A 25,531-nucleotide genomic window follows, 5' to 3' on the forward strand; every position below is an offset into this window, starting at 1 on the left:
GAAAGTGGACAGACGGGCCGAGGCGACGCGGTCTTGCAAGTCCGCGTCAATGTCAATGCACCCAATGCGCTGGCGATGGTAGGGTTGTCGTTGTCGCTGCCGCGCGGCCGTTTGAATGCTGGCGGTGAAATGCCGGCTCCCCATTGGCGCTGGCGTGGACTACCGTGGACGTCTGGCCGTGGACGTCTGGCCGTGGACAAGGGCGATCGCAGCGCGCCGTCCGCCGTCGTGGCGACTTGGCGAACTACACTGCTGGTAATCCTGATGAGATTGCCGCGTTTTTCTCCGTCGCGTTGGCAGCCCGTGCGGCGGATCGCTCCCTCGCTTCGGTCGGTCGGCCGCCATCTTGTGTTTATTTTGTTTGGCGTGCTCTGCCGTAGCGGCGTCTATTAAAGTTGATTGATCCCTTTATTTGCTAAGTGTAGGCAAGTGATTGTGTCGATATCTTCCTCAATTGCGCTGCCATGTCATATGGATCACGAAACGAGTGTCGGATCTACGTTGGGAACCTGCCGCCCGATATCCGCACCAAGGATATCCAGGATTTGTTTTACAAGTATGGCAAAGTCACGTTTGTTGACTTGAAAAATAGAAGAGGACCCCCGTTTGCGTTCGTTGAATTCGACGATCCGAGGTGAGTTGACGCGGATTTCCGAACCAGACGTTCGCAGTTTCTTGGCTGTGGTTATGTTCGTCGGTTTCTTTCTCTGATGAGCTCAAGGTTATGAGAGCGAAAACAAAGCGAAGCGCCAGGCCTGGGGAGCGTCCCTTGTCCAGCGCAATGGTAATGCAACTGCACTAGCGTCAAGCGTCCTCGCGATTCTTTCAGTCTTCGGTTTCGTGGCACTTGGGCCAGCTCCTAACCCGTCAGTTTCGGTCGGACCGACTTTCTTATTTGGCCAGAGTCTGCTTCGACGTGGTTTTGAGCTGCTTGATCGCTGGCCTTCAGTCCGTTGGTTGAAATTGACGCACACCCCCTCGAGCCCCCTCCAAACTTATCTTGCCATTGTCTCATCCTGGTGATTTTTCTTGCGCTTTGTTCAAATTTTAACTGTGCCACTGCGTCTGAATTACATCATTATTCTTACTTTAATATTTGAGTTTGTGTGCCCTGCAAATGCCTATCTATGCTTATGTTAATCTGTCAATTTGACTTTGCAAACTGGTCACTGGGCATCTGGTGCCCTGACTTCATTTGAGGATTACCCACTGGTATTGGTTGTTTGGTAGCTTCTACAAATGAACTTTGCAGCCCGTCACTAGTATGCAATTAGATTTATTAGTTTGTGTTTTTTAACATTCTTATGAATTTTGTCTGCAGGGATGCTGAAGATGCTGTCCATGCTAGAGATGGATTTGACTATGATGGATACAGATTACGAGTTGAATTTCCCCGAGGCGGTGGTCCAGCTATGCGTGGCAGCAGTCGAAACATGTCTGGCTCAAGCAGCGGTGGCAGTCGTGGAAGAGGGCCCCCTGCACGACGATCTCAGTACAGAGTATTGGTGTCAGGCAAGTATTACCATTATTCTAATGATTTGCACCAGACACTCTGTTATCATCCCTATCTGACTAACTTTTTGTCTTGTCTCTTAGGTCTTCCTCCCTCAGGCAGTTGGCAAGATTTAAAAGATCACATGCGTGAGGCAGGAGATGTTTGCTTTGCTGATGTCTTTAAGGATGGCACTGGAGTTGTTGAATTCCTTCGCTATGATGACATGAAGTATGCTTTCAAAAAACTTGATGACTCTAGATTCCGATCTCATGAGGTAAATGGTCATTTCATTCATTCAGTTCTTCTTTTATTGTCTTAGTGTGTCTGAATCAATAATTTTCTTCTGTTAATTCAGGGTGAAGTTGCGTATATCAGAGTGAAAGAGGATTATTCGGGCAGTAGTGGCGGTCGAGCTAGTGAGGAGAGAGGCCGTCGCTCTCGCTCCCGTAGCTACTCTTCCCGAGGGAAGCGAGGTTCCCCTTCATATTCTCCCATTCCTAGGAGAAGTTACTCACGATCTCGATCTCGAGGAAGTCGTTCTCCATCATATGACTGATACATTGGTAATGGCGGATGTTAAATTCAGTGATAATAAACTGAAATTAATCTTATAGTGCCTGTCAGCATTGGGCAGGAATCTGGCAGGAATTATCCCTTACCAGTCTCAAGATTTCATCTGGGTAGGAGGAATCCTCGAGGGCTCTCTGCTCATCTATCAATGGTCAGTTATCATTTTAAAATCAATTTGTTATATTCCCAATGCCCTGTCTCAAATCCCTGTATGGGATTCAGTGTTATTTTCTTACCTTTTTTTTTTGTAATGTCTAAATGTGAGCTATAGCAAGTTTGACACAACATAATGTGATTTCTAGCACATATGTGAAGGCATGGAAATGATTGCATATTTCATTCCATCTAGATTTAACAATGAGAGGTTCCATAGGTCATGTTCAACATTTCTGCTATTTCTGATACCATTGGTGCTTCATACCAGGCGATAATCTTTTATTCTTCTTAAAAGTAAAAATAAATTGGCATAATGTGATGACTGTTCTATTTTATCGTGATGCGTTATTTCATTGTGTCTACATTTTGATGCCAAATATTTTGAGTGCAAGTATTGCCATTAACCTAGGGTCAGCATTCATGTAATGATCTTTTCAGTCATAGATTCTGATGTGTACTTAATTAAATTCTATGCATTTCCTTTGCAGGCTTATCAGTTGACCATTCTCTTGTATCACTTAAGTAGAAATGTGCTGTACCATAATTTATTATTCTTCCCATAATATTTCCTTGCCTTTGAAGTGCCCCTCTTTTCTTTTTTTTGTTTTGACACCAACTCACGGTTTATGTGTCACAGTGTAATACCTCTAATCATGACTTGGAAGTGATGTCATTACATGCTTCCCTCCAACTGGTGTGCTATGAATTTTCACTGAACTTCTTTGTGTACATGTTGACCGTGAAGACATACTATCTGTCATAGTATAGATAAAAAAATGAAAAAAATACCTTGACCAGGTTCTCATGTGCAATGTCCCTTAACTTCAAGTGAATGAACTAGAAAATTTGCAGTGAATATTTGTGGACTTGTTTACAAAATCTGTAGTGTTTTAAGGGAGTCTTACTTCATGTAGCTTTTTAGATGCTGGTATTTTACATTCCTATGAACTCCACTAATGGGGCTAGTAAATTAATTTCTTCATGCTGGAAATTAGTATTAAAGCATGAAGGTGTGTTGCTCAAAATTCCACTCGGCTGCTTCCTGTCTTCAGTGGCTATATGTATCCAATTTTAACTTAATTTTTCTGTCAGCTGATTTGTGTTGGCAGCCTTATTGTTTGTTTTTAGTTCTTGTGTTTGTGCGAGTTAAGGCTTGAAGTCATGGGTCTCCACCAGACTTGCAATACATACCTATAATTAAGCTTTCTTTTTTCTACAATAGTTTTCTGATGAAACCACTGTGGTAACTGTGGTTTCCTCTCCAATGATATCAGACATTGTGTAATCTTGTGATGAAGTTTGATTTCTTTACCTGTCTTTGAAACCACTAGAATGGTCATGTTCGAAGTTGAGATCAGCTGCATGTAATTCTTCCATTTACTGTTAATTTTTGACTAGTCTTGTGCTTTTTGTTCACTTTTTTTTTTCTTTGGAGGACCCCAAATGGTTTTCTAGAGGTTTCTGTTTAGGTCTTTGTTTTGAATGTGGTGAGGAAGGATGACTAATGATACTTTGTTTTTCTTTTCATTCATATGGATAGCTAGAGCATTGTAACTGGATGTATGTGGAAGGATTGGATTGCAATTGGATGAACCTATTAAAGGAACGCTGATCCTAGCACTATGTTGGATTCTTTACCGGGAAGAGGAGGAGCCTGACAAACCCACCCAATTTGTGGATGAGGAAATGGGACGCTTTCATGGAACCTCTGGATACACTATGGATGGGACTCTTCCTTGTGCCTCATGAGGATTGCCTGACAACGTGCCAAACGCATTGTGGATACTGGACTGGACTACTTGGAACATTCGCAGGATGTCAGCACAGCAAGTGTCCGCATGCCCGTGGCATGGCGTATCATGGTGTGCCTCAGCGCTCCCCTCATCTATTTATACCTTACCACCCACTTCACATGGATTTTATTTACACTAGTACAATTTTATGAACACAGTTTTTGACTTTACAACAATGGTTTAAATACCTGCTATTTTATGATGTTGAGGTTGGGAATCTTACCAATATCCTCGGGTGTTGGACATGTGCTTCCCCAAGAATTTCCTGGAAGACTAATGAGAGTGAGGACACGAAAAAAGAAAGCTGGGCAATGGAAGAGGAATGAATGTCAACGAGGGATTTCATTACTGTGACCTGGGAAGTTATTCAAGTGCAAGAACCAAGGATTTTGCAAGAGGAAATTATGAAGGAACCAAAGTCTTATTTTTCAATTGTTTTTGTGTGTCATCCAGAGAGTTTCCCTTTCCAAGGCAGAACTGGAAATATCAAGGCTTGTTTAGATAATTTTGTGTATAAAAAAAGCCTTTGAAAAGAAAAAAAGATTATAAAAGTATATCTGTGCTGGCACAGATTGTTACACATCCCTGTCCTTTTTGATATTTTCCCCTGTTCTGCTGAATCATTAGAAAACAGCTCTTGTACACGTTTATGTAGTGACTAAATTTATGGAGGGAAGACCCAAGTTCAGACAAACATCATTTTAGTATTTTGAAGACTGATTTTCTTTTAGATTAACTCCTCATTCTTTTAAGTTCTGGAGTATATGATCCTCACAGGTTTTATAACTTGGATTTTTCCTTAATGCCTCTGTGAGGTTCTTATACTCTTGTTTTGGATCAAGTGTGCTAAACCCATCTCCACTGTTTTATTTGCCTTTTTAAAAAAAGAAATGAATATAATTTAAGATCACTTTTGTTGGTGCTGTTAAGTATTCCATGCAAGCTCCAAATAAAGTGATTTTATTATTCCATCCGTCATTTTGTTGTGCAGCCTGTACTTTCTCTTCACTTTCCACTAAACATGCATGTGATTAAAACCTATTTACCAATCAAGGATTCAGGAATGAATCTGTGTAAAACATGAAAACAAGAACTTAAATTACAATTCAACTGCAACTGGGCAAATTTCACTATTAGTCAAGTTGACTGAAATCGACTGTAGCAGCTCGTTGAAGAGACATCTCTTGGCTAGTTAAATTCGTTGGTGCTTCAAATATCCCGCTGTTCTAGTCACCGCCCCTTACTTTTACGTCGAGCAGGGTGGCCAAAACATGAAACGGATCTCTCACCTCTACATTTCCTCAACTCCCTCCATTTTAACTTACCATTCAAAAGAAATAATTTGAAACCATGAGGAGAAAGATTCAATATCCTTTATCACTATTCCTTTTCGAGAGAGGATGGTTTCGAAAATGACAACCAGTTCTACGGTAGAATTCCGTATCTCTTTCTCTTGTCCTGTTCTCGGGGCAACACCTCCAACTTTATCGACATTTCCTTGTAAAAAGAAAGCAATAAATTTCTTGTCACGTCAGATTGTCATAAATATAATACCTGAAAAGGCAGAAAGTATCCAAAACCATTACCAACGTAAATTTATATTTTGTCTGCGCAGGTAGGTCGCCATCTTGGATGTGAAAATTCGATGGTAAGTGGCAATATTCGTGGATAAAATGCAAAAATGTCAACTAAGTTGTTGGCGGTGTCACATACTTAATACCTAAGCGGTTGCCTGGATACCTAACATTCCTTTTGGTCCATTTTTACTCCCGGTTGCCTTCTCTTCAACCCAAACAACGTTAAACACTTGTGAGACCAGTCTGCTGCAGTCAGTCTTGCATTCAGCGTAGGCTTCATTGACATTTAGACTGTTTCATATTGCATATTTATGTAAAGTAGTGACTGTTTTTTGGACATTTGCTCAAATAGATTTTGTTCCAACGGGTTATGATTGAAACTTGCCGATCTAGTCACGTCAGTTCGATTGCTATACGAGACATAACAAGTCTAGGTTGAAGTTTGTTTTCACTTCGTGGAGTATGAGATGTACCTCCGTTGTATTTTTAACGAATGTAACTTTCTGTTAGTAGTTATGAACCTTTGAACACGTGCTTCATTGCCTCTTCAATCGATATCTAGTTCTGAAACCATCCAAGACTATTCTAACCTGCAACTTGTGTACTCGTCTCGTCAGTAGCATCCAGATGCTTGTTGTAAACATACAACACCATCATGCTCCATTTCCTTTCCTTTCATATATTTTTACTCAAGTTTTTTCCCCGATAGCATCTGTTAACTGTTTCGAACTCTTTGGGTATTGTGATTCTTGTTAAAGTGAGTCTACTTATAAGATGTCATTACCACTGTGATCCATTATTGATCTAGATGGTGGTGTGTGTATATTACCTTTCACTTGGAGGAAGAGATCATCTGGTTTCCTTCAGAAAAACCCATGCTTACTAACTCACTCCAGAATCATCTTATCAGAAATATGCCCATTCAAACATTTCGAAGACTTACAGAATATTGCTTCGATAATATTGTCAGTAGTGCACCTTGTAAGATTAGGCCCATCTTGTCTTTCATTTGTAGTCATTTCAATTAATGGTCTCTCAGTAATGAAAAATTATTTATTTTAGTATCAAGGGAATGAACACCAACCAATATAAGCAAATAACAATCTTTAATCAAAATTTGTTTAGTAATTGTAAAAATTGTTTTCAGGTAACGTCGTTCAGAGTTATCCAATGGCTGACAGCATTTCAGATCTCTGATATTTGGTGGAGATCTGAGGAAAGTGGTGCCATCCAACAGCAGACTGGGAGCATAGGAGCTCCCTGAGTAACTCATATAAGCTCACCATACTATGCCTGCAGTTCCAAGGTATGCTGCCTGAGACTAAATCCAATGATTATGGGTTTGGTTGAAATATTATCTTGTTTATGAATTCTGAGGATTCCTTCTTTCCTAATGAGTGGTTTTTATCCCAAGGCCCGGAAGTTTAAAGGACCCTGAAGTTTCGGAACTTTTTCACAAAGATGACCCGGACAAGATTTTTGAAGACCTGCGGGAAATCGGCCATGGAAGCTTCGGTGCAGTGTACTATGCCCGGAATCTCATCTCTCGTGAAGTTGTTGCCATCAAGAAAATGTCATATTTGGGAAAGCAAAGTTTGGAAAAATGGCAAGATATTTTGAAGGAGATCAGATTTTTACGGCAACTTAACCATCCCAATACAATTGAGTATAAAGGCTGTTTTCTACGGGACCATACAGCATGGGTAAGTAGGCACCAAAACATAATACACTTTGTAAAATCAAAGGTTTTGTAAGTACGCTATTTTCCAAAGTAGCTGTTACCTAATCTTTTTATTTTTTCAATTTTTTTAGCTTGTTATGGAATACTGTTTGGGCTCAGCCTCAGATATAATAGAAGTACACAAAAGGCCTCTCAAAGAAGAGGAAATTGCAGCAATATGTGAAGGAGTCTTGAGAGGCCTGCACTACCTTCATTCACTTGGACGAATACACAGAGACGTCAAAGCAGGAAATATATTGCTTACGGAAAATGGGACAGTAAAATTAGCTGACTTTGGCTCTGCCAGTATTCGTAGTCCAGCCAACAGTTTTGTTGGCACTCCATACTGGATGGCACCAGAGGTCATACTTGCTATGGATGAAGGACAGTATGATGGAAAAGTTGATGTTTGGTCATTAGGCATCACTTGTATTGAGCTAGGTGGGTAAAACTTATTATTTACTTTAATTATTTCATGACAGCAGTTATCTCATCACATCACCTTGCACCTGTTACAGCTGAGAGGAAACCACCTTACTTCAACATGAATGCCATGAGTGCCTTGTACCATATTGCTCAAAATGACACTCCAGTACTGCAATCGCAAGACTGGACAGACATCTTTCGGCATTTTGTTGATTCCTGCTTGCAGAAGAGCCCCACTGAACGTCCTCATGCTGGGAAGCTTCTATTGGTGAGTGTCAAACAAGGCAGTTTGTCTTTCATCCCTTGGTCTGCAATTTTCCTGTTTCATTTAAATAAATGGGTGATTGCTATTCTTACAGCATCAACTTGTGACCAGACCACGTTCTCCACATGCTCTGTTGGACTTGATCCAGAGGACTAAAGCTGCCGTCAGAGACCTTGACAATCTGAATTACAGAAAAATGAAAAAAATACTCATGATGGACGCATTTGAAAATGAGAGCACTGCAGGTGACGCTGATGGTGAGTAAAACATTTTTACCCCTTAAGTAGGTCTTTTGTGTGGAATAATTAGTCTTTAAACATTAAAAAAAAAAAAAAAAAGTAGTTTGATTGAACCTTTAGAAACGTCAATATCGTTTTGTCAGGACCCATCTTTGATTGTTCAGAAACACCAGACGAGCAGACTGGTGGGGACAGCAGCAAAAGCAACAGCATTACTTCAGAACATTCAATCCACTCCATGGGAGTCAGTGCATCCTCCCAGAGCTCTTCTACTAATAGTTTACCTCCAGCAGTGGATGGAAATGATGGCTATGCCGCTTCTATGCGAGCCAGACACAAGGTATATATTTATCCGTGTATAAGAATTAAAGCGCTCATGTCTTGAATTTACATGTGTTAAAATGTCTCCAATTATCCATCTTTACATCTCATGTTTAAATTTTCAGGCATCGAATTCCACAGCTTTGGCAGATCATGGTGCAAACAATTTTGCTACAATCAGAACAACATCAATTGTTACAAAGCAGCAAAAGGAACATATGCAAGAGGAAATGCATGAACAAATGACTGGGTATAAGCGAATGCGCCGAGAGCACCAGGCTGCCCTCATCAAGGTATGTAGTTGGTTGCTTTTCAGAGGAGTTATACTTATATTCTGTCTGTTAGCTCCATTTAGAGTATGATTTAAATTTTTCTTCTCCTTCTTTGCCTAGCTTGAGGAACGTTGCAAGATGGAGATGGAGGGCCACAAAGGGGTCTTGGACAAGGAGTATGACACTCTTCTTCAGCAGTTCAGCAAAGAGCTCGAGCGTTTACAGCAGAGGCACCAACAAGAGCTGGAACGCAAAGTTAAACACAACTTGAGCTGTGATAAGAAATTACAGAAAGAAATTTCAGGACGCCAAGAACAAGATCGCAAGGCTTTTGATACTCAAAAGAAGAAAGAGTACAAAGCAAACAAAGAAAGGTGGAAGCGAGAATTGTCAATGGACGAATCCACTCCCAAGAGGCAAAGAGATGCTACTTTAGCGTAAGTATTGTTTTACTATAACTAGCTAGAAAAACTGTAGAAGTCATCTCCTGGGCTATTTTGCACCATGCATGGAAGACTGACCAAAAACTTAAATCTCTAGCTAATTACTTTTTTGTAAGTTAGTATGAATGTGTTGGTATTGTTTTAACACTCTTTTTCTTTCTCCAGGACCCAGAAAGAAAATCTGAAACAAATTGAGGCTCAGGAAGAGCAGCGTCTTGTTCGGGGTCAGAAGGAGTACTTAGATCTTGAGATGCGGAAATTCCGTAGAAAAAAGTTGCTGTCATTCCATAGCCTAGAGCAAGGACTACTCAGAGAGGCAAGTACATTTAATTGGCTTAAACTAATGTCATAACTTTTTTGTACTCTTGCTTATCATATTTAATGTTGGCAAGCAGGAGCTTAATAAGAGGCAACAACAGCTGGAGCAGGCCCACTCAATGTTGCTTCGTCACCATGAGAAAACTCAAGAGCTTGAGTATCGTCAGCAAAAGGCTGTCCACCAGTTGAGAGAGGAACAAATTCAACGTCAGCACCACACAGAACTCAGCAACCAGCGGGATTATATGCAGCGCGCTGAACGAGAGTTACGGAAGAAGCATGCACTTGAACTCAAGCAACAACCAAAGAGTTTGAAAGTAGGTTGACTCCAGTTGGTGTGCATCTATTCAGGCTGTGTCTGTGTGTGTCCTAATATTTCCTTAATTTTTTTTCAGCAAAAAGAAATGCAAATCCGCAAGCAGTTCAGAGAAACTTGCAAAATTCAAACGAGGCAGTACAAGGCATTAAAGGCTCAGATTCTTCAAACTACTCCAAAAGATGAGCAGAAAGTTGTCATTAAGAAGATGAAGGAAGAACAGAGGCGGAAGTTAGCCCTTCTTGGTGATCAGTATGAACAAAGTATTGCTGAAATGCTCCAGAAGCAATCGGTACGATGATGACAATACCCATTCTCTCTGCATCACTCGACTAGTCTCAGTTTTAAATGATTTCATCTTTTCCATTTGTCATTCATTTGTTTTAGATTCGTTTGGACGAGTCTCAAGAAGTAGAATGTCATCATTTGCAAGACAGATTGCACTATGAGTTGGAAATTCTCATGGCATACCAGTCCAAGAATAAGATGCAGGCTGAAGCCCAGAGAAATAGGGAGCGTAAGGAGCTGGAAGATCGTGTCTCGGTCAGAAGGGCACTTTTGGAACAGAAGGTCAGTTCCAGGGGAATATTTACATGCTTGTTGTTTTCAGTCTTTTCTTTGCTATGTTTGATGTCTGATTACATGTCTTTTTTATTTCCAGATGGAAGTTGAAACTCAACAGTTCCTGCAGGAGCGTTCTGAGAGAATTCGGTTGTTGCATGAACGACAAGATCGCGAACTAGAACAGTTTGATGAAGAATCTGCCCGTCTTGGCTTCAGGTAGAACCTCATACTCAAAATTTATTTAGATTTACCATTTCACTGTATATTATATTAATGGTGTCTGTTTATTTCAGTGCCCTTGCCATTGCTGAAGCATCAAAAGAGTCATACCCTGATGACGAATCATTATCGGGAAGTGTGCTGAGCTTAGCACACAGCAATAGCTCAGCTTCATTCCCAGCAGGAAGTCTTTAGTGTTGGCATAGCTGCAGGTTTCTTATTTTAATTTTGTATCAAAGAAATATTGATTTTAGCAATGTTGTTGATTTGTTGGAGACAAGTGATTCTGCAAGAGGTAAATTGGTCTGTTGAGATGCTACAGAGTAACAAACCTATGCAGTAAAACACGCTTATAACCTACAAATTCTAATGGGACTCCACTTATTTTAACCAGTATTTTTATTGTTTTTGCTGCCTTTTTTAAAAAAAAATAATTTGTTGTTAGTGGGCATGTAAAGACAGATGAGTGAGTTCCACTATAAGAGAGTTTTACTGTAGTATTTTTGTTTTTCTCGTGGAATTGTTTGTTGTTTTGTTGCAAGTGTACATCATGAAAGTGTTAAGTTGACTCAGGGTCCAATGTGGGAAATATGCGGGCCTATACAGACACCACAAGACTAGTATTCTTATTTTTTTAAAACTTACTGAAGGAAAGGTTTTGATTTGTTGTCTTAAGCAAGATAGTATAAGAGGGCTAATACCCATAAATTGTGTCTGTAACCTTCATCTTTTAAATCTTAGAATATTGTTGCATAGGTAAACATACTCCGCTCATTTGACTTATGTGTATACTGCCATGGTGACTCTGATATTTATTAAGCTACGTATTGAAATTGTGCAGATATTGTCTGTTCATAATATTGGCTATCAAATATTAGGTATTGATTCAGTGTGTTTTGGTTTAAAACGCAAATCTGTATTTTTAAAACATTGCTCTTTCCACTGTTTTCCATTACGTGATATATCGCTGTTCCTTTTTCTTTTCTCTCTCTCTCTCCTCTTTTTCATTTTTTATCTTTTTTGTTTCTTTTTTTTTTTTTGGAAGAATATGTGTATTGCTGGTGTTTTTACTGAAAGCAAAGAGTTTGAATGGATTTCTATGGTATTTGAAGAATATAATATATTTAGCACAGCTTTTGTAGGAGCGCTGAGAGAAGCATCAGGTTAGATTTAGAATAATGAATAATGTTAGTCAAGGCTCAAGAAGGGCTGGCAATCATTGGCTGTAGGGACCTTTGCTTGTAGTATAGTCATAAAGAAGGATAAGCCCAGTGCCCAGTGCAAATTTTACAAAACCATTAGTGAAGTTATGGACTGTTTGCCCAGTTACTGATGCCAAACTGATATGTAATATTTTTCCACATTAAAGTTCTGCTCAATTAATCCCAGCTACCCTGGCTGAGCATTGTATGAGCATGGTCTTCTTGAAACTTTGACTACGTCAAACAGGAAATATTGAGCTTCATGGGGATATCAACAGTTTGTAATGAATTTTATTGTTATTCAATTAATGTCAACAGTTACGTAGCATATTTTTATGGATTTTTTCCCATTTTTGATTCATTTTCCTTACTTGCTTTAGTTTAAAAGTGTATTTACTCCAACCGATGTGTGCTCAAGCTTCTACAATTGCTCACATTCATTATTTTTCTTTTCGATTTTGATGAAATATACTTGAGTACATTATTAATTACAATTAATCACAGTCAGTTTGACTTGTAGTAACATAATGCTTCAATGGCATATGTTTCTATTGTCATTGTATATTATGAATGGATCACTTACCAAATTGTGTACCATTCATAGCATCATAATGCAAGTTGGTCTTACTAACTGCTTCTTCTTTTGGCCGGCCTCTCCTCTCCCGGTGGTTCAAATACTACTATTACTACTTACTTTGTTCGTTTTTTTTTTTTTCTTTTTTTTTGTTTATCTAATTTTTGGAATTTAAGCCTGTTTGTTTTGATATTCACTGGTTGGACATGTGTAAATTGCTTTCAGCCGTGAGAAATCTTCAACAAATATTGGTGCCTGCCTTGCCTGATGCTATGTGGTTGGTTCAGCCAAGCTAAGAAATGAGAACAAACCTGGTTGTTGTTTTAATCTTTAATATTTGATGTATAAATCTTCTGTGTATCTCAGTTTAATGTGAACATTTAGTGACGCATGAGGTGATTACATTGTATGAAATTTAAGTGTTTGTGAGATATCACAAATCAAATGTTAATAGTGCTTTCCACAATTGTCTGGAACTGTGCTGAAGTTTTCAGCCAGTTCTGATATAAGTCTAGTCTGGTCTTAATTTTTCTTAATAACATGTAATAAAGAGATCTTGTCCTTTATGTAAGAAGCTTTGAACCAAATTGTATTGCAGAAGCTATGTGGACTCCCTTCATCATTCATGAAATTTGCTTGACTAAAACAACCATGCAAAAGAGTTATTGAGATATTATACGATGGGGTGGTTGAGAAAGAATGGTTTACATGGCTGCCCTGATATGCGGCTTGTAATCCACCCATCAATTCATACATAGAGTTTTAATTCATTTACTTTATAGCATTCATTTGCTAATACTCTAAATCATTATATGACAAGATTTTTGTGATACTGTATTAGTTAGATATTCATTAAATTACTTAATCTTAACTTCTCTGCTTGTCTTTCCTGATTCCTTGCTCTACCACCCCATTTTCATTCAGTATTGTTTAGATCTGAATTTCTTGCCTTACAAGTCACTTTCATAGGTTCCACACATTGGGGAATGATACATAATTCCTAGACCCAGTCTTAATTGGTTGAAGGCTAGAACTGAAGCCTCCCTCACTCTTAAACCTGCAACCATCACAGAGCCGGCTAGCAGCTGAGTGGAAGTTTTGCGAGTATGTGAGGTCACTGTTCTCAGGTGTTGCACATAAATGAGGAACTATCACATCACGCATGTAACCAAGCACAACACAGTGCTCCTCCTTAAGCAACCATGTCATCGTAAAAAAAAAGAGAGAATGGAGGGAACAGATTTTTAAGGATTGACCAGTTTAAAACCATTTTAATCACATCACAGTCTCAATTACCATGCAGAAGCAAAGTGCCATACACATGAAATTAATATACATACATACAGTTTTACAGTAAAATGAGTAATGAGTGCTTTGTGTAAAAATGCTCTACTACATCAACTAGGAAAGTGACTCCACATTAAAATTCTTCTGAAGAATAAGTTAACAGATAGAATAACTGCCATTAAGCTCAAACATTATGGTCAGAAGTTTATCATCATTTAGTAGGGGAGCGCTTTCTGAACCTATTCTTAACCCAAGCTTATCAATTACATCAGTCTTAGATTGGACAAGTGCCGAATACGAATAGAAGTTGTCTGTAAACTCTATATCAAACACCTACTAAAACAGTGCAATCTTAATCAACTAGGAAAAATAACAAACCTGGAAGCAAATTACTTATTTTCAAACATGATGGTAAACCACCAGCCCACATCTAAACATGTACGTGCAAGTTATGTTTGAATAAATTGTTAAAACTTACCAAACAATTGCAAGCGTTAATAACTTATATTTCTAGAATCACAATTTAAATCCTAAAGTAAACAGTTTGAATAATTTTAAAAACAAAACCTCATTCATGCCATATGTTAAGGTTTGCTACACAGACGGATTAAAAGAACCAATAAAGAAGATTTTAGGAAAAGGCAACATTCCCAAAATTGAGCATTTGACCAAGCTAACAAAAGTGAAACTTGGAATATGGTGGTCCCACATGGTTCAGGCTTTCAGATTTTTTGATGTTGTTTGTTAGATTACTAAAAAATATGAAGCAACTAAATTTTGAGCTCAAAATCATTCACTCATTAATGAGAGCAGTTGCAATAAACCAAGACAACACAACAAACAAAACACAGGCAAGATAAGAGATTTAAAAGGGAAAAAACACACACACATGCACACACACAAACTTCAAATGGGAGTCGGTAGTAATACAAAACTCATGACGAGCCTTAGCTCCTTGCCCCCACCAAACACACAAACAAAAAGATAAAATATTTATGGCACAATTATAACACCGGCCCAACTAAAAATTCAAAGGCAGCACAAACCAGAAATCTGTAAAAAGGAAACCAGAATTAAATTGAACTTGACATTAAGCATCTCTGTTCCATGGAATGCTGTGCAATGTGTACTAGTGATATAAAGTATTCAGAAATGAAATCAGTTGACAAAAATGAGGGCCGACTTTGAAGGAGTTAATAGCTAACTGTTAAGTTACAGACATGACTAACAAAAAATTAAGTAATTTTGTTACAAAGAAGAATCCTTTAAGTGTATACTATCACAAAATTTTATTTAACAAACAGGAGATCTTTTGAAAGGCTGGTTAGAAATAAATGAATTGGAACCTCACAAATTAAAACACTACACAAGTGGATGCAATTTTCAATAACCTACTCACAGAACTTATCAGGAAATGGACACTATTCCGGTATACAAAAATAGGAAAAGCATGCAGTTGACACTAAACAGAATTTCAATTTCAAGTTAGATGTTCAACTTTTGTTACATGTTTTTGAATTCTAAAAAAGGCTTTCAAATTTAATTACACTGTCATTGACAAAATACACATTTGCTCAGCTCCCGGAGGGAAACAAGAATTGATAACTAAACCTGTTTATTTATTTTTGTGAGCCATTCTTCGGTTTGTAACTCTACCAAAAAATGTACCACACATAAATGTAACGCCTACAACAATAGCAAACACTAACATAAAGTAACTACTAGATGGAGACGTTTGGACATGGTGATAAAGTTCACCCATAGTTCGAGGCATGCTAATGGCAGCCTCCTGAAAGAAAAAGAAGCAAAATGAAAAGTTGACAAAACCTTACAAGAGGAAAACAAACGAAAGAACGAACAAAGAGAAAACACAAACCTTCTTTGCAAAGCTGAATAGTTCCAGCCTTTGAGATAATTTATCGCGGCAATCTTGTTGAAGAGGGCTTGTAGCAACTGGTAGTTGAAGGGTCAGGCATTGGATCACTGGAATCATTGAAATGCAGGTAAGAAACAATCTAGACTGGACATTTTACCCAAACATTTCAGCAGTGAAGTAACTCACATCTTCCGGCACCTTGTTCTGTATCTGAACAAAATTTCCTTAAATCAAGAGCACATGCCTTGTACAGAAGAGGGTCAACATGAATGTCAACATGGCCCTCGTCAATAAGAGAAAGAATTTCAATGCGACAAGCCTTATCAATAATTTGACCATTGCGTAAAGCGTCTTTCAAACATTCTTCAACAGCACCTTGAGCATACCCCTCAGATTCCTGTTCTGACTTTGTTCCACAAAGCTGCTTTATCTGAAAAAAAAAAAATATTTTTTTGTTAAACACTTTGTTTACATGGTTTGCTTATGTTAACACTAAAACTAGACTGGAACCTTACATCATTTTCACACATGCGGCTGAGAAGAGGATTTAGTTGGTAGTTTAAAGCTGCATCTCGTAAGACTAGTTCCATCTCATTTTCACATTCTTTACGTAGCTTAGCAGCTCGGAACTTGACCTAGAAAAAAAATCGAAAGTGAAGGACTGAAACAGCAGGTTTGTTCAGGCTTTATCAATTCTTACCTTTAAACAATTTATGACTTTGCCATCAAGCTCTTCATCTGGATTAGCTTCAAGAATTACATTTTTACAGAACTTTTTAATGTCTGGTTGACATGATTTTCTCAAATCAGGATTAAGGCGATAATCAGTGTTTTGCTCTATCATTCGATGAATAACTATCTTCCTACAGTCCTCATTAAATACGGCATCATCTCGGTGTTGCTAAAAGTAAAGTAGGTAATTAGTAGACAATCCTCAAATAACATAAAATTATTTGCTCTATTTTTAAGAAGTACCTTGAGACAGTTCAGAATGCGCTGCTCGGGCTCATGGAGGCAGAATGTGTTTATCATGCTTTTGCAATTGATTGTGAGAGAATAATCCACAGAGTTGTAAGCCAGTTCTTGTTCAATTTTAAAAACTGCTTTGTGGCACTCATTATTGAGAAATTTACGATTTATGCGCAAGCATTCTAATAACTGAAAGAAAACAACTCTGTAACTAGTGCTATTTGGAGCATTTGAACAGGATTAAGAGTGACCTGATCTTTCTTACCTTTCCTGCTCCTGATGGTACATTAGAACAAACTTTAGCAATGTCATCAGAACAAGCCTTTTTCAGTTTTGGATCATAGTCTAGGTTCTCCCTCTGTTGAAACAGCTGCGCTTTCAGCTGCTGTCTACATTCCTTTGGAATACTATGACGTGATTCGTTTATGGTATCATTTCGCACAACTTCACTCAAGCAGGAAACAACATCATATCTGGACAAGCATGAGTAAACAAAATAGAAAATTTGGCTTAGTTTGCTTTCATAAAAAAAGAGGGCAAGAGTATAACTTACTTTGTTTTTGATGAAGGGCAGAAGCGTATTACAAAACTCCGACAAGCTTCTTTAAACTTGTAAGTAAAGTGATAATTCTTGATGGAAATTAATTGAAAATGTTCAATAGCAGCACGGCATTTATAGTCTTCTCGAACATCCATTTCATTTTTATGTTTAATCAGGCAATCCATCATATCACCTTCATCTCTTCCACTCCTCCACTCAGCCTACAATGATAAAAGTAAGATTTACATATGAAAATGAAAACCATTCAAATTGGGAAATTTTAAGATGTTTTTCACGTGCTATAGAATTTTACTTGCCTCACAATGCCTTTGCATGATAGCTTTACAAGCAGTAGCAACCACAGGGTTAAGATCTACATGAGCTGCTTGGGTCTCAGTAAAATTACTGATGACTTCACGACAATGGGGACGCAATCTAAGAGAAGAAACAAATTTAGTATTTAAATAAAAAAGTTTCACAGAATTTTTAGAAACACATAGAGGAGACTCACTTTTCAAGGTTATCTTGGAGACATAATGTTTCCTGACCCCTTCCTGTTTTTTCAAAGCAATATGTTGCTAAATCATCTAAGCAAGCTTCTTCTACATCAGGAAGAAGATCTACGCTCATTGCTCTTTGCTGCATGACTCTTCGTACCTCCTCTAAACATTGTTTTTTCAACTGAAACGAGCGTAACACAAAAATTAGTTCATTGGACCAGATAGTAATGTGAATCAAAAATGAATTAATTTCCACCTTTCTTTCTCCTTGATCTTTTTGGCTCTGATAAGCATTGCGGTACAAACATGGCAAAACAAGAGGACCACGTTCAGGGTCCATTTGTCCTGAGTCATCATACCAAACTTTTTTGGCATGACATAAGTGCACCGCATCATCACGGCATTGCTTGTAAAGTTGAGGATCTAGTTTGAAGTCTCGTGCCACAAAGTACTGAATCTGAAGAAGAGCTGATTCACAAGCCTCAGTCATTTGAGGCGTTCCTAGTTTGTCCATCAAACAGTTCATGACCCTGCGAGAAAGTTACAGTTGCAGAAAGTCCGATGATGAAACCAACTACAACACTAAACTTTCAATGAGCTTACCTTGCATCTCCTCCTCGAACTTCCTGACATGCCACATCAACTACTGGTTTACATGCTTCACGTAAAACAGGGTCCACTCTCCAATCTTCTCCGGCATCTACCTCTTTTACCAGACCTTCAAGCTACACAATAAATGAAAATAAACAAAACAGTAAAAACAAATAAACTAATGAATGTAAAAAGTTATAAAATACTAACTGCTCGTTGACACTGTGCAGAAACTTTATCTCGTCTGCGTTTCGGCCTTGCATGTTCCATCAGGCAATGGATTGTCTTGCCTCCAGCTTCAAGGCTGTTACAGTACTTTTTAATATCTTCTGAGCAGCCAGTGACAATTTCAGGTGATAGTCTATAATCTTCCATAAGCATTTTCCTGTGTTCCATCATTTCCATTTGACAATCTCTTGATACTTTGGATCCTTAATAAAATAAGACATTACTGGTTTAAAAGAATTGCTGGCGTAAAAACACGAGACAAAAACAATAATATTTGCATTTTGTTGCACAAACCATTTCGAATGAAGCCTTCAAGGCAAAGGAGTATCTTGGCCAGACGAATGTCCTTGTCATCTGGTGGGGCTCTTCGGCAATGATACATCCGAATATCATCTTTACATGCCCTCACTAACCCACGACTAACTCGATAGTTTTGAGAAATCAATTTTTGATACTTTCCTAATTGGTCTTGACACTAAAAGTAAAGAGGCATCAGAGTTTTTGTTGCTTGGGGTGAAACAATAAAGCAAAGAACAACCTAATTTTACATTCACTTACTGCCTGTGACATGGAACGATCCAGTCGATAATGAAGCAAGCATTTATAGACTTTTCCTGAACCAGGTTGAACATCTGGACAAAATCTCCTCTGGTCATCAGAACAAGCAGCACTAAGTTTACGATCAAGATGAATATTATCTCCTTGAAAGACTGACAAATGTAGAACTTCATGTCTACAAGTGGTAGATAGGTTATCAATGACTCCTTGTAGGCAGTTTAAAGTGCCTTGTTGAGAGGGTAACTAAAACAAAAAAATATTATTATTCCTAGTCTTGTCATTGCTGCATGATAAAGACATTTGAGTAAAACTTTGAACAAACCTCTGAGTCTGTTTGTAGACGGCCACATTTTTGAATCTCAATATCATCTGCACAGTCTGTCATAAACTTTGAAAATACCCGAAAGTCTCCAAATGCAACTCGTTCAACACGTTGGAAAAAAGCTTGACACTGTGAGTTTATATCTTCAATATGGTCCAAAACACAAGACAACAGCTGCCCAGTTTGATCTGTATGGGGACAGTTTAGTTTGGGTACGTCTTGTTTACAGACAGGCTCAGCAGCCTCTTCCAGATTTTTATTATTCATTATCTTCATGACCCGACTGTGAACAACATGCTGACAGTCAATGGAAACTGTGGCCGGAATCTGCAGATCAAAGACGACAGAGTGAGATAGTGAGCGACTCAGTCAATCATAGCAGCAGGTGCCTTCCTCCTCACCTTCGCCAGTAGACACTCCAGAACAGAGAGGTCGTCCGTGTCAGGTCCGAATTTAGGGCAAAGTGACTTCAAGTCTTGGGCGCATTGCGGAGACGCTGCCAGGAGGCCTGTGGGAATGGCACTCCTGACATGCCTAACTAGGGTTAGCGAGCTCGGGGAGGCGACGCCGACGGACTCGCTGGCCGGCCGGGGCTCTTCGCCGTTCCTTTCAAAGAACCAATGCAGCGGCCTCTCAGACCGGCTGCCACTGCTGCTGTCGCTCCAGAAGTCAGCAGTACCGAGTGAGCCACAGACGAAGCAGAAAAGCAAGAGGAGACTGGCCTGGTGCCGACCAGCACCGATACCGGCCATGTTGACACACTGGACAGGCCCTTTGCGTTCACACGAACGTCACGACCGAATGTTTACATGGGGCGACTCGGTGTCATCTGAAAAGGTGCGGTTTCCATACTCCCTAAGACATTTGCTGTCGTATTTATAGTGTAATTGCATTCCAAAACGCAGCTGCAAGAGAACTGACACTTCACGCCACTTCTTCAGCAGCAGAACTTACACTACACCGGTTCAGTCCACAAATTGCAGTAAAAAATATAAAGTTCTTGCGTTTATGAATAAAATTGGACGCAAGTCGTTGTTTAGAGAAAACCTAAGTTGGGGCGAATCAATGATAACAGTAAGTGTTTTGCATTGAAAGAAGATGCAGACAGTACGAAGACAGACAGACACCAGACGACGAAAACAGTACCAACCCCATTGTGAAAAGTTCAGAAAGATCCGAGTCACCTGCGTCCTCGTTTAAATGACCAAAAGGTCCGAACCATCAGGAGAACATGAAAATAAAGTATTTGGAAGAACTCCAAGGAATGGGAGGACAAGGAGAAACTATTACACATATTTATATTTCTATCCACAATGTTGGCTAATTGGCTGGGTAAGGGGAGGGCAGGGGAAGGGGGTGAGGGGATAAACAGGGTCAACATTATGGCTGCAGCCGACGAAGATGATTATTTTGTCGAAGATGAGGATGCTATCAAATTCATAACGTTTCCAGACGAAGTGGAGAAGGCCATTGAACAGGTGTGTTGTCTCAAAAAAATTTTCATGGTGTGTGTTTTGTGTTTGATTCTTCATTTCCACGTAAACAATGTGCCCCATAACCTCTAATAATCTGTCAAAAAAATTGAAAGTTTCCTCGTTTTATTCTTCTACTACTATGATTTACAAAGTTTCAACTGAAGATTTCTTTAACTCATCTCTTTCGTTTTTCCCTCTTTTCTTGATGATTCACAGCTAATGATGTTTATATTTTTGACATATTGTTTTATTTTTTCACTTTTCTCTGTTTTAGGTCTTACCTAGTACTGATCCCCTAGACCAGCCAGACTTCAATGAAGTGGATTATATCAACTCACTTTTCCCGACAGAACAGTCCCTGTCTAGCATTGATGAAGTAGTTAATAACATGCAAATGAAAATTCAATCTATTGACGATGAAATTCGCTCTGTTGTTCGTGGTCAGAGCAATGTGGGACAGGTAATATAACAACAGACATGAGAAAAAAATTAATCTTGATTGATTACATCTCTCTAACTATTAACAATCCTTGTAGGATGGGCGCACTGCCTTGGAAGACGCTCAGCGGGTCATACGACAACTATTTGTGCACATTAAAGATATAAAATGGAAAGCAGAGCAGTCAGAAGAAGTGGTTCGGGAAATTACACGAGACATTAAACAACTTGATACAGCTAAAAGGAATCTAACAGCTGCCATTACAACTTTGAATCACTTGCATATGTTGACAGGTGGTGTTGATTCTCTTCAGTAAGTTTTCTTTGTGTGTCTTGACAAGCTGCTGTTTTATAAACCTTATAGAGTGTAACACATTCACAAGTTCTTCTCCTTTTTTCTAGAACACTGACGGAAAAGCGACAATATGGTGACATTGTTATGCCCCTTCAAGGCATCATGAATGTAATGGAACATTTCAACAATTATATGGATATTCCACAGATTCGAGATCTTGCTGATAGGGTAATTATACTTAGACTGTAAATTTATTCTGTCAATTTTTTTTAAGGGTTAAGCTGATTATGTTCTACAACTCTCCAAATAAAAATGATGTCCCTCACTATCCAGGTTAAACAAATTCAAGTTCAGCTGGCTCAGCAAATAACAATTGACTTTCATGATGCCTTCTCTGGCCCTAATGCAAAACATTCTGCTCCCAGTCGGCAGCTTGCTGATGCCTGTCGTATTGTGTCTATTCTGGATCCTAAAGTAAAGTAAGAGCTTGTTTTTATTATAGAAAACTGAACTACTCGAGGTTTTAATTTCAGTTTCATGTAGCTTTAATTTTGTCATTTCAGGCGGGAGCTTCTGAGATGGTTTATTAGTCTGCAACTGAATGAATACCAGCATCTATTCCAAGAAAATCAAGATACAGCTTGGTTAGATAAAATCGATAAACGTTATGCATGGCTGAAACGACATCTTTTGGAATTAGAGGAGCGTCTAGGCAATATGTTTCCTGCCAGTTGGGAGGTTTCTGAGAGGATAACAGTTGAGTTCTGTAACATTACAAAGTAAGTGATACAATAAAATTGAATTCCCAAGTTTTAAAGAATGTTGCTACTAATTTAAACTTACTCACAGGACTGAACTATCTAAATTGATGGCAAAACGTACTTCTGAATTGGATGTGAAATTACTTCTATATGCTATTCAGAGAACAGCAAATTTTGAAAGCCTCTTGACCAGAAGATTCACTGGTGTTACACTGCAAGAAAACTGTGATGCTCCTCAGCCAACATCAACTCCCCAGGTACAATCTCCTCAAATGTTATTTCAGTTTAAAAGTTTATATGTCTTTCTTACTCTATTTGATAATGTGGCAGGTCCCCACTAACACAAATCCTTTTGAGGAAGGCTCTGATTCTACAAATCCATTCGAAGCAGATTCAGGGGAAGAATCCAAGAACGAGCAGAAACCAAAACCATCACCCTTCCATGGTTTGATTGGAGGCTGCTTTGACGCATATCTCTACATTTATATTGAAAGCTTGGATAGGTATTATTTCTATCAATTGATCTGGCATTGGTCTTGAACCCATGCTATACCGTAGTTAACCACTTCAGCATACAGCATGTTTGTTTCTATGTTTTTTCTGCAGAAATCTAGCTGACTTACTGGAACGCTTTGTTCAAGATTTGAAAGCATCACAAGCTTTGCAGCGCCCATCACCCGCAGCTAATGTACCCCCAGCCGTGGAAACTGATAGTGGCTCAGGTGGTGCTGCAGTACTTCCTTCATGCGCTGACCTCTTTGTATTTTATCGAAAATGTTTGGTTCAGTGCACTCAACTGAGCACTGGTCAGCCAATGCTGGGTCTTGCTCGCACATTCCAAAAGTACTTGAGAGAATATGCACTAAGAATATTACAAAACAGCCTACCAAAGCAAGTATCCCTTATCTGTCCTTGAATTGTTAGAAAATTCTGGTCTTAATTTTAAATATTTTCAGGGTTGGAGGGACTGCTGCCTCTTTAGGGAGTATTACTAGAGATCTTTCTACTGTGAGCATTATACAGAATCTACAGACATTCCAAAGCCTTTTGAAGGAAGGTGATGTATCAAGATACTCTCCCGAAGAACAAGCTCGTGTTTGCTGGTAAGTGCCATTGGATATTGCACTTTGTGGTAAAATATATTTTCCAACTGTGTAAGATAAGTGTACTGGATGTTTCCTTTTCAGTATTCTTACCACAGCTGAATATTGTTTGGAGACAACCCAGCAATTGGAAGAGAAACTTAAGGAGAAGGTAGACCCTGAACTTGCTGACAAAATAAACCTTAGTCAAGAACAAGACATTTTCCATAAGTAAGCTTGCAACCTCTCACATATAGTGTCTTTCATGACAGTTCATGACAATCAAGCCAGTTGTGGCTCTTCAGAAATAAACCATTTTTCTTTTCCTTTCAACAGTGTCATCTCTAACTGCATCCAACTACTTGTGCAAGATTTAGAGCTGTCATGTGAACCAGCCTTAACAGCAATGAGCAAGGTAAGATTCAAGATTGATTGTTGTCATGATGATTTACAAAATAAGATCATCCTGACCTAATTTAGAAAATGCTTCATTCTTCTCTAGATTCAATGGAGCAATATTGAAACAGTTGGAGATCAGAGCAGTTATATTACTGCCATAACATCCCATCTCAAACAGACTGTCCCAGTCGTCAGAAATGAACTTGTTTCTTCTCGAAAATATTTCACACAGTTTTGTGTTAAATTTGCTAAGTATGTTAAACTTATTTTCATGGTACTTTGTGGAGGGTACTTTGTTTGCTTTTTTGTTATTTGCTCTCAAATTTTTTTTACAGTTCTTTTATCCCCAAGTTTATCCAGCATCTTTACAAATGCCGTCCACTAAGCACTGCAGGAGCTGAACAGCTTCTTTTGGATTCACACATACTGAAAAACGTTTTACTAGATCTACCATCAATAGGCTCTCAAGTGAATCGCAAAGCTCCAGCAAGGTAATTTGCTTGGACACTGCAAAAATTAATAATATTAATTTCATTTCAGAATTTTTGATCATGATTTCTCATTTTGTTTGCAGCTATACAAAAGTTGTAGTGAAGGGAATGACAAAAGCAGAAATGGTTCTGAAAGTAGTGATGTCAGCAAATGAAAATGTTCGCACATTTGTTGAACAGTTTAGAAAGCTCCTTGCTGACTCTGATTTACAAGATTTGCAAAGAGTGCTTGAAATGAAGGTAAAAGTTAATTTTTTTTTGGAGGACTCTTTACTCTTAACAGTTTTAACAATGTGCTCCTGTTATCTTATATCTCTTCTTTCAGGGAATACGTGGGAAGGATCAAAGCCATTATATTGAAATGTTCCGCAATTTATCTGCAGCATCTAGTCGAAATGCAAATGTCACTTGAAGGATTTCCCAAACTTGGGAAAATATTTTAAATGTAATATCCAAATAATATGCAAGTGTTTTCTTTAACGGATATTTTATATGAATGAAATGGATGTGTTAATATATGCCTGAAGAAACTTTAAATTTCATATCTGTTTGTCATTTAATAAACTGTGATTTCTGACTTCCACATTATATAGTATGAGGTAAGAGGGAGCCTAGATCTGAACACAAATGCCTATGTTGAGTCTCTTGAAATTGATGGGAGTAACTTGTTTTGTCATAAGCGGTGTGTACTTAGTTGCTCTAAATTTTTAAAGTAGGGAAATGAGGTTTTACTCACTTTTTTTTCCCACAATGGTTTGTTATGCAATCTGTGATAAACAACTTGATCAATCAACCATACAACCTCTCTCTTTGCATCATGCAGAGCTCTGCATTAGAAACAATAAGTAAAACAATGTCTGAGTTGTCTTAGTGGTGGACTGATCAGGATTGATAATTTGCAAAGCAATCCTTTGGTGCCTTGAATGTTTGTCCTACCTATAGGTTCCATGTTATACAATAAGTCTGATCATTTAATTGAAAGAATAGGGAGAGCTTTGTTTGACAACAACTTTAATATGAAAAGGTACTAAAGCTTACAAAATCTTACAGAGCAAAAAAAGCAATGGAAGAAAGTAAACACAATACAAATATTTCATTGTTTCATTTATTACCCTATGTGCTTGCTGCTTTGATTCAAGTCACAATTTTTCTTGAAACAGTGTAATTCACAAGAAATTGTTAATCATTTCACACTTCACACATTTTAATTTAATTCATGGTATTACATCAAAAATTTCAAATAGTATG

General features: G+C 38.5%; 4 protein-coding genes across 9 annotated transcripts; 3 read left to right on the forward strand and 1 right to left on the reverse strand.

The window, feature by feature from the left end:
• Nucleotides 1–273: 273 nt before the first annotated feature.
• Nucleotides 274–4,985, forward strand: LOC117642673 (serine/arginine-rich splicing factor 1B). Its single transcript, XM_034381093.1, has 4 exons — nucleotides 274–634; nucleotides 1,322–1,512; nucleotides 1,597–1,769; nucleotides 1,851–4,985. The coding sequence occupies exons 1-4, from the start codon at nucleotides 465–467 to the stop codon at nucleotides 2,049–2,051; spliced, it is 735 nt and encodes a 244-aa protein (XP_034236984.1). The 5' UTR covers nucleotides 274–464; the 3' UTR covers nucleotides 2,052–4,985.
• Nucleotides 4,986–5,529: 544 nt separating this feature from the next.
• On the forward strand, nucleotides 5,530–13,341 carry LOC117642670 (serine/threonine-protein kinase Tao). Of its 5 annotated transcripts, none has more exons than XM_034381086.1 (15): nucleotides 5,530–5,662; nucleotides 6,739–6,897; nucleotides 7,006–7,294; nucleotides 7,404–7,752; nucleotides 7,830–8,005; nucleotides 8,097–8,259; nucleotides 8,385–8,581; nucleotides 8,688–8,855; nucleotides 8,955–9,271; nucleotides 9,443–9,593; nucleotides 9,673–9,912; nucleotides 9,991–10,203; nucleotides 10,299–10,481; nucleotides 10,573–10,691; nucleotides 10,769–13,341. In XM_034381086.1, the coding sequence occupies exons 2-15, from the start codon at nucleotides 6,881–6,883 to the stop codon at nucleotides 10,887–10,889; spliced, it is 2,703 nt and encodes a 900-aa protein (XP_034236977.1). In that variant the 5' UTR covers nucleotides 5,530–5,662; nucleotides 6,739–6,880; the 3' UTR covers nucleotides 10,890–13,341. The 5 variants fall into 5 exon arrangements, with proteins under 5 accessions (XP_034236977.1, XP_034236981.1, XP_034236979.1 ...); XM_034381090.1 differs by having other exon boundaries at nucleotides 8,406–8,581; XM_034381088.1 differs by lacking the exon at nucleotides 5,530–5,662 and adding an exon at nucleotides 5,689–5,823.
• Nucleotides 13,342–13,721: 380 nt separating this feature from the next.
• Nucleotides 13,722–20,474, reverse strand: LOC117642669 (Golgi apparatus protein 1). Of its 2 annotated transcripts, XM_034381084.1 has the most exons (18): nucleotides 20,297–20,474; nucleotides 19,744–20,171; nucleotides 19,343–19,669; nucleotides 19,021–19,263; nucleotides 18,757–18,937; nucleotides 18,445–18,665; nucleotides 18,247–18,368; nucleotides 17,900–18,173; nucleotides 17,655–17,824; nucleotides 17,461–17,578; nucleotides 17,156–17,364; nucleotides 16,868–17,075; nucleotides 16,609–16,791; nucleotides 16,334–16,534; nucleotides 16,149–16,268; nucleotides 15,820–16,063; nucleotides 15,634–15,740; nucleotides 13,722–15,546 (listed from the first exon to the last, which is right to left on the reverse strand). In XM_034381084.1, the coding sequence occupies exons 2-18, from the start codon at nucleotides 20,092–20,094 to the stop codon at nucleotides 15,373–15,375; spliced, it is 3,453 nt and encodes a 1,150-aa protein (XP_034236975.1). In that variant the 5' UTR covers nucleotides 20,095–20,171; nucleotides 20,297–20,474; the 3' UTR covers nucleotides 13,722–15,372. The 2 variants fall into 2 exon arrangements, with proteins under 2 accessions (XP_034236975.1, XP_034236976.1); XM_034381085.1 differs by having other exon boundaries at nucleotides 19,744–20,474.
• Nucleotides 20,475–20,678: 204 nt separating this feature from the next.
• On the forward strand, nucleotides 20,679–25,376 carry LOC117642672 (vacuolar protein sorting-associated protein 53 homolog). The gene is made up of 16 exons (XM_034381091.1): nucleotides 20,679–20,820; nucleotides 21,092–21,277; nucleotides 21,354–21,568; nucleotides 21,658–21,778; nucleotides 21,884–22,029; nucleotides 22,114–22,329; nucleotides 22,400–22,568; nucleotides 22,642–22,814; nucleotides 22,918–23,202; nucleotides 23,268–23,414; nucleotides 23,499–23,624; nucleotides 23,730–23,808; nucleotides 23,896–24,044; nucleotides 24,128–24,283; nucleotides 24,367–24,523; nucleotides 24,609–25,376. Exons 1-16 carry the CDS (start codon nucleotides 20,725–20,727, stop codon nucleotides 24,693–24,695), a joined length of 2,508 nt encoding a protein of 835 aa, XP_034236982.1. The 5' UTR covers nucleotides 20,679–20,724; the 3' UTR covers nucleotides 24,696–25,376.
• Nucleotides 25,377–25,531: the final 155 nt, after the last annotated feature.

Source organism: Thrips palmi, unplaced genomic scaffold, assembly GCF_012932325.1.
Source record: "Thrips palmi isolate BJ-2018 unplaced genomic scaffold, TpBJ-2018v1 HiC_scaffold_16, whole genome shotgun sequence".
In the NCBI taxonomy this organism is placed as follows: domain Eukaryota; kingdom Metazoa; phylum Arthropoda; class Insecta; order Thysanoptera; family Thripidae; genus Thrips; species Thrips palmi.

Excerpts from the sequence above, each read along its gene's own strand:
- LOC117642673 (XM_034381093.1), top strand. The coding sequence starts at position 465 with ATGTCATATGGATCACGAAACGAGTGTCGGATCTACGTTGGGAACCTG. Across the intron at positions 1,513-1,596 it reads GTACAGAGTATTGGTGTCAG|GTCTTCCTCCCTCAGGCAGT; the intron begins GCAAGTATTACC and ends CTTGTCTCTTAG. Across the intron at positions 1,770-1,850 it reads CTAGATTCCGATCTCATGAG|GGTGAAGTTGCGTATATCAG; the intron begins GTAAATGGTCAT and ends CTGTTAATTCAG.
- LOC117642670 (XM_034381086.1), top strand. Across the intron at positions 7,753-7,829 it reads CATCACTTGTATTGAGCTAG|CTGAGAGGAAACCACCTTAC; the intron begins GTGGGTAAAACT and ends CACCTGTTACAG. Across the intron at positions 9,913-9,990 it reads AACAACCAAAGAGTTTGAAA|CAAAAAGAAATGCAAATCCG; the intron begins GTAGGTTGACTC and ends ATTTTTTTTCAG.
- LOC117642669 (XM_034381084.1), bottom strand. The coding sequence starts at position 20,094 with ATGGCCGGTATCGGTGCTGGTCGGCACCAGGCCAGTCTCCTCTTGCTT. Across the intron at positions 17,076-17,155 it reads TGCCCTTCATCAAAAACAAA|ATATGATGTTGTTTCCTGCT; the intron begins GTAAGTTATACT and ends ATGCTTGTCCAG. Across the intron at positions 15,741-15,819 it reads AGAACAAGGTGCCGGAAGAT|TGATCCAATGCCTGACCCTT; the intron begins GTGAGTTACTTC and ends CAATGATTCCAG.
- LOC117642672 (XM_034381091.1), top strand. The coding sequence starts at position 20,725 with ATGGCTGCAGCCGACGAAGATGATTATTTTGTCGAAGATGAGGATGCT. Across the intron at positions 23,203-23,267 it reads TTACAAAACAGCCTACCAAA|GGTTGGAGGGACTGCTGCCT; the intron begins GCAAGTATCCCT and ends AAATATTTTCAG. Across the intron at positions 23,625-23,729 it reads GAACAAGACATTTTCCATAA|TGTCATCTCTAACTGCATCC; the intron begins GTAAGCTTGCAA and ends TCCTTTCAACAG.